This window comes from Silurus aristotelis (assembly GCF_946808225.1).
Source record: "Silurus aristotelis genome assembly, chromosome: 27".
Lineage (NCBI taxonomy): Eukaryota > Metazoa > Chordata > Actinopteri > Siluriformes > Siluridae > Silurus > Silurus aristotelis.
Window position 1 is genome coordinate 6,357,141 of NC_139600.1, and position 7,500 is coordinate 6,364,640.

Here is a 7,500-nt window from a genome sequence, read left to right on the forward strand (position 1 = left end):
ACGTTCTTTAAGGTCCTTTGGCTAATGCAACTGAGCCATGCAATCAGCTCTAGACTTATAACTACTAAGTTCTGTTTCTGAAAGAGGCTTCTAACACCCACTGCTTTTACAGGCTATTGAACAAGCCGCAGAAGAGGTCTCTTCTTCGTCAGGTGTTGAGCACCTCATTTGGAATAGCATTTGAACTTCATACCAGAATATCAATTATTCTACCTGGTTGTGCAAAGTAATCATGCGCAGTGACTGTTTTAACTGAAAGGGCAACAGGTTCTATAATTGGCACCAGAGAAAAGTCTAGAATTTTTGACACATGTTGCTTTCTAGCTAAAAGTCTGTTTAATAAGTTTTTCTCTTTTTTCTTCTTCTTTTCCACTGAGCGGATTCCCTTCACGGTTGCAATTAAATCACTACACAAAATACTGTGCTGTCATTTTCCTTCTTCTAATTGCCTAGTCATGCTTGTCGCTTTCTCCAAATGTGCTTTAATATAAACTGCTACTAGGTGGGTTTTGTATGAGCTTGTTATGTAGCATTTCTCAATTACAGTGTTCTCCAAGTGGATAAAGGACAGTTACAAATAAATCTGCATTGTTTATTTATTTATTTATTTATTTATTTATTTATTTATTTATTGTTAAAATTGTAAGTTGGATTCCTGAGAATAAAGAAAGATTTTGACCATTTCAAGGCCTTTATTCATAAGTGAAATTCAAACCTCTCAACACACTGTCAGCATCAACTCCTATTCTGTAAATGAGATGGCTCAACTGGAAACCTTCTATGGACACATGCAGGTTTCTGGCTTAAAGGAAACATTCAATTTATCAGATCCATCTGGACTATTAATGAGATTTGGCAAAATTAAATGGTCCAGCAGGGAAATGCAGTGTGTAGCAATTGGTCCTGGTGTAATCATATTAATGTTGTACTTGCATATAGGTGCTCGTCATAAGTCTGTTTCTCTCTTCAGATATTCATTAACAGTTTAGGTTTTGGGTTCAGTTTGGGTTTGTAACTATTATTACTATGATTACTATTACTATAACATATGTTAAAATATAAATACAAACATTTCACCAGGATGAGATAAAGCAAAATCGTATAAAGGGAGATGTAGAGGTCGGAGCTGAACCCACTTAATTCGGATGTTTTTTTCTTCACATTTCTACTGATAAGGACATGCTTGTGTAAATAGTTGTACAGAACTTCATGAAGGAGTTCGGGATCCAAGAAAAATTTATGTGGCGTTAGAAATCTTAGCCAGTAAGTACGTGTTTATTCTCTTTAGCTCTTGTGTGCTGAGAGGACCGTAGAATCTTAATGAAACTGTGTTTGTTTACTAACGGTTGCATTCTGTGAAAAACTGATTCCAGTTTTGGGCTCAAAATGTAAACTCAAAACATTTTCGGATACAAGTGTGTGCATAATTTTTGTTTTGGAATTATGCTATAAAATGTGAATTCTCATAGGCTAGATGGCAACCTGGTTTTGCTGTAGACATTACAGTTATATGTAGAACTAAAAGGCACTTACTTTTTACTTATAAGGCACTAACTGGCGTCCAACCAAATGCCAACATAAGACATTGTAAAAAACTGTTCTACTTACAAATTATTCTAAAAAGTACAGGCTTTTCTGACCTGCCGTTTATATAATGTTGCATGCAAATGTGAAAAGGGAGAAAGACCTACTTATGGAAGATTAATAGCACTAACTGCCATTTTGTTTAAGAATGTTTATGTTTGCTATGAATAATTAGCATCATCATCTACATCATTCTGTTTCAGGTAAAAGGTTAATCACAGAGTTCAGAGCTGTCTCTTCGTTCTGCAGCTCAGTTAATGCTTATATCAGTGGCAAAACAGCCATTGATTGATTCATTTTATTCTGTGCACCAGCTTTCTTTTACCTGGTGTCTATTTTATGAGGTGATTTAATAATTTTAAAACTGTACAAAATGTCTAAGTCCTTTCTACATTTTGATGATGATCTTTGATGACGTTTATGACAGTTTGCATATCGGTTTTGTTACAGTTACGTAAATATCCAGTCACTTGATCAAAAACTGACACTCTCTCAAAGAAAATCAAACCTTGCTAGAAAGGTTTTAATCGTCTTTAGGCAGAATGAACATGTAAGCATGAAGAGCCAAGGCAAGGTCAGAAAGTACCGTCATTTCTGGACTATTAAGTGCACCAAAATCTACATAGTGTCTACATAGTCTTTTCATGTCTACACTGAAACTAATGAACTTTACACAGGCTTTTTACACGGTGTAACGGGTGAAATATGTTGTGGCTCCTTTAAGAGCAGAGCGGCATTTTGGGAATAGCCTGCCGCCCCATTTTTCCAGTATTACTGCATGTGTGCAAGACCGAGGAATATGTCCTTATTATTTTCTGATGCTCATTTCTAAGTTTCTTTGACTAACCCGTAATGCTGTTGCCAAGAAAAATAAAAAAGCACGTTTAATGTTTTGGTGCTCAGTTTTTTGGCTTGAAGTTTGTGAAACCGGGAAAAACCCAGGAAAAATCCATTAATAAGCCGCTTCGTTGTTTAAGCGTGGGAAAAAAGTAGTGGCTTATAGTCTGGAAAATACGGTAGACTAAACAAAAACAATTCCTACTGTTTTGGTGAAATACAGTTATGTTTTCTCGAACCACCCAGAAATATAGAAATGTTGTGTTTTTTTTTTCAAAAGGCAGATTGCTTTCCAGAATTTTGCCTCAGTGACATGCAACTGGGCTATAAAATATGAGCTATACCGCAGATTGCACCTTGGTAAACGCCACCAAATACCCAAAGAAACCGCTTTATAGATAGTGTTCCTGCTGCCAATTGAGTGTGTCCCTGGTGAATAATCTGCTCCACACTACACAATTCTTTATGTGCTTCGAGTGGCCACTCGTGTGCTGTAGATGAGCAGCCCTTCTGAGTTGAGAAGGGAAGTCAACAAGCGCTTAAAAACAAGCAATAGATACTGGGAATGTGAATTTTATTATCAGACACTGTATAACTACAGGGCAAGTGAGGTACAAATATGGTGTATATATGAATTTTTGTATGTTACAGATTTCTGGAGATTTCCTTTGCTTATTTAAAAAAATATATCATAAAAAAGGAGCATTACGGAGAAAATCAGATTACCTTTCAGGCATACCAGGCATAACCAAAACAGACAGAGTTTGCTGGTAAGCAAAAAACACACACACACACACACACACACACACACACACACACACACACACACACACACACACACACACACACACACACACACACACACACAACAGATGTCCATTGCAGTTGGACTGCAGAGGGATTCAATATCAGCAAGTCGGGAAAAGAAATTACTGATGCTGTTCCAGTATCTTTCTTTCACACATACGCACATGCACATGCACAGACACACACACACACACACACACACACACACACACACACACACACACACACACACACACACACACACACACACACACACACACAGACACACACACACACACACACTTTCACACACAGTTTTGCAGAACAGCAGGACAGATTGCAAAAATTACTTGCGTGGTTCAAAAGGTCACTTTTCTGTTATTTTCCATATTTGAAAAAAAAAAAAAAATAATAATAATAATCCCAGTATGTGTGATTTTCCATCTTCAGTTGTGTGTGTGTTTGTGTGTATGTTTATGTGTGTGTTTATGTGCACGTGTTACCTCTGTTCAGAGTAGCCGAGCTGTTGATGTCTCCCGTGATGAAAGCCGACTCAGACTGCTTCCTCACTGTGTCGTTCCACATCCTCCGAATACGACTCTGAGACAAAAAAAGAATAGAGAGCAAAAGATGAGTTAATACGTTTAACATCTTACTTTAAAGCTCTCAGCTAGTTTTCTACCAAATCCTATTGGACTGTGAAAATAAAAAACAAACAAACAAATCACAAATCTATATAATATACAAGTATATTCTCTATACATACATATATATACACAGCTGCGTCTCAATAAATTAGAATGTCATTAAAAAGTTTATTTATTTTAGTAATTAAATACAAAAAGTAAATATACTCATATATAGATTCATCACACACAGACTGATATATTTCGTGTTTATTTTTTTTTTCAATTTTAAGATTTTGGTTTACAATTAACAAAAACCAACCAATTCACTCAAAAAATTGAAATACTTCATAAGACCGATAAAAAAACATTTTTAGTGAATTGTTGGCTTCTGGAAAGTATGTTCATTTACTGTATATGTACTCAATACTTGGTACATGCTCCTTTTGCTTTAATTACTGCCTCAATTTGGCGTGGCATGGAGGTGATCAGTCTGTGGCACTGCTGAGGTGGTATGGAAGCCCAGGTTTCTTTGACAGTGGCCTTCAGCTCATTTGCATTTTATGGTCTCTTGTTTCTCATTTTCCTCTTGACAATACCCCATAACTTTAGTCTTCAAGCAACTTGGATTCTGTGCCTCTCCTCTCTTCTTCCAGACTCTGGGACCTTGATTTCCAAATGAAATATAACATTTTCTTTCTTTTCATCTTAAAAGGCGACTTTGGCCCACTGAGCAACAGTCCAGTCCTTTTTGTTCTTTGCCCAGGTAAGACACCTCTGACGTTGTCTCTGGTTCAGGAGTGGCTTGACAAAAGGAATGAGTCAGTTGTAGCCCATGGATACGTCTGTGCGTGGAGGCTCTTGAAGCACTGACTCCAGCTGCAGTCCACTCTTTGTGAATCTCCCCAAATTCTTGAATGGGCTTCATTTCACCTTTTTCTACCACCTTTTTTCCTTCCATTCAACGTTCCATTTATGTGTTTGGATACAGCACTCTGTGAACAGCAGCTTCTTTAGCGATGACCTTTTGTGTCTTACCCTCCATGTGCAGGGTGTCAATGATCGTCTTCTGGACAACTGTCAAGTCAGCAGTCTTTCCCCATGATTGTGTAGCCTGAACCAGACTGAGACACCATTTAAAGGCTCAGGAAACCTATGCAGGTGTTTGAATTTAATGAGCTGATTAGAGTGTGACACCACCAGTCTCCAATATTGAACCTTTTCACAATATTCAAATTTTCTGAGATACTGAATTTTGGATTTTCATTAGCTATAAGCCAAAATCATTAAAATAAAATAAATAAACACTTTAAATATATTAGCCTGTGTGTAATCAATCAATATAATATATTTTTGTATTGAATTACTAAAATAACTTTTTTAATGATATTTAAATTTATTAAGATGCACCTATATATATATATATATATATATATATATATATATATATATATATATATATATATATATATATATATATATATATATATATATATATATATTACAGTGGAACCCGGTTATGTCGATGTCCTAGGGGGTCGCCAAAAAGCATCGAGGTAACCGATGATCGAGATAAACGAAAATCTAAATGGCGGCAATATACTAACGTGCTTGAAATTTCTTTATGTACATGATGTGCGTTAATAAATGAGAATGTACATGCACGTGTTTCTGAAGGGTTTTTTACAGCGTTGCCGCGATTTGTTTGATGAAGGCATGCTATAAAAATACATACAGTACATGTTTATCTGTCAGGAATCCACCTGCCACGCCCCCTTCGGCCCCCTTCAGTGTGTCAGGTGTTTTCTCGGCCGCTTTCTCTGAAGCTCCCGGCTTTAATCGTGCACATATGGTGCTCGTTTAGCATCATCACCAGCTCCTATTTGAACTTCCACACTCTCACTGTCCGTTATTGTTGGTATATGTTGGTTCACGGCGGTCGTTGTTATCGCTCATGCGTTTCCCGGTACGTGTCTTCCCACCGGCACTCTCTCACCGGCTGCTCTTTTCTTCCCAAAGCCGCGCCGCGCCCCTACTAACACTACGAACACTAGCACTAACTAACAGCAGAGATTCATCAGTATACAATACAACACCTGTAGCAGCTGTAAGGCTTGATTTTTCCGCCACTTCCGCGAGTTCTTCTGCGGCTGCACCGAGATAACCGATGTTAAATGGCAAATTTTTCCCCCCTTGTGCTCGAGATATCAGGGTTCGACATAACCGATAAAAAATTCTTAGAAAAAGAACTTCCACTTCAAAAACGTCGACTTAATAGGGTTGTCGAGGTAACCGAGGGCGAGATAACCGGGTTCCACTGTATATATTGGTTTGTATCTTTTGATCACTAATGGAATCAAATGTTGAAACTTATTTCTGGGTGGTACATGGGAAAAATATTTGCATTATTTATTTAATATTTAATATTAAATATTTTTAATAATCACCTGTCTATAAGCCGCAGGTGTCTACATTGAAACTAATGAATTTTACACAGACAGTGTCTGTTACACAGTGTAACGGGTGAAATATGTTGTGGCTGCTTTTTTCCGGTATTACTGCATGTGTGCAAGGCCGAGGATTATGTCCTTATTATTTTCTGATGCTCATTTCTAAGTTTCTTTGATTAACCTGTAAAGCTGTTGCCAAGAAACCTGTCTGTGCCTATATGATTTCTGTTGCAACTGGAGTTAGCGAGCTCTCCCATGACCCAGACACAACGCGTTACAACGGCTTGTATCTAAACAGTAGCCTACCAAGAAAGTCATTGTTCACTGTCTTCCTCCTTCCTTTCACAACTATTTCTCTCGAGAGTTTATCTTTTGGCATCGTCGTGCGTTAAAAATCACCATCGGTGAAGCTTTTCTCCCGATGCCGTGCAGCTCAGAACACAGGTGAAGTGTGTTTTCATGCCCGGTTGTTTTCAGCGTGACGAATGATTCGCATTTCCTGTAGACAGTCCGAGTGAGCGGCAGGTCAAACGTCAGAGGAACTTCATCCATATTTATGATGTGGTGCGGCCCGAATTCAGTGGGAGCACATCTGATTTAATATAAAGAGTCTCATTGGTTCTCTTGAACCCGTTCAGCAATTTCATTGGTCTAATGTTATTGGGGCTCAGTTTTTTGTCATAAAGTTTGTGAAACCGGGAAAAACCCAGGAAAAATCTATATATTAGCAGCTTCATTGTTTAAGCCGCTGGGTTCAAAGCGTGGGAAAAAAGTAGCGGCTTATAGTCCGGAAAATACGGTATACTATATTTTTTTTACAGTTTCTTGGTAGTTGTGTTTCTTTTCTTTTTTTATGGACTTGAATTTCATAACTGCTACTACAACTGGATAAAAACATCTTTTCTGCATTGTCAGCAATTTGCTATAGTATAGTTTTAGAGGAAAAAAAACAGCTTTAATGCATTAAGTAATCAACTCAGTTTCATCTATTTCTGTACGGTGTGTGTTTGTGTGTGTGTGTGTGTGTGTGTGTGTGTGTGTGTGTGTGTGTGTGTGTGTGTTTGGTTGCTACCTGTGAGTTCGTAGAGTAGCGTCCAGGAGTCCGTGCTGTGCTGGTCTTGGTGGAGGTTGAAATGGTTGACTCAACACTCTTCCCACTACAACAGTGTGTCCGAAGGCACCGGCCGTACTCCTTCCGCACCTGAATCCAAACACGC

At 38.0% G+C, this 7,500-nt stretch overlaps 1 protein-coding gene across 9 annotated transcripts in view; it reads right to left on the bottom strand.

Annotated features, from left to right (window-relative positions):
* adgrl3.1 (adhesion G protein-coupled receptor L3.1) overlaps positions 1-7,500 on the bottom strand; it is a 203,832-nt gene that overhangs the window by 9,432 nt on the left and 186,900 nt on the right. For all 9 annotated transcript variants that reach the window (XM_083532498.1, XM_083532500.1, XM_083532499.1 and 6 more), the window contains 2 exons: positions 7,356-7,484; positions 3,711-3,807 (listed from right to left, as the gene is read on the bottom strand). In XM_083532498.1, coding sequence (XP_083388624.1) covers positions 3,711-3,807; positions 7,356-7,484 — 226 coding nt within the window. The remainder of the gene's footprint in view (positions 1-3,710; positions 3,808-7,355; positions 7,485-7,500) is intronic.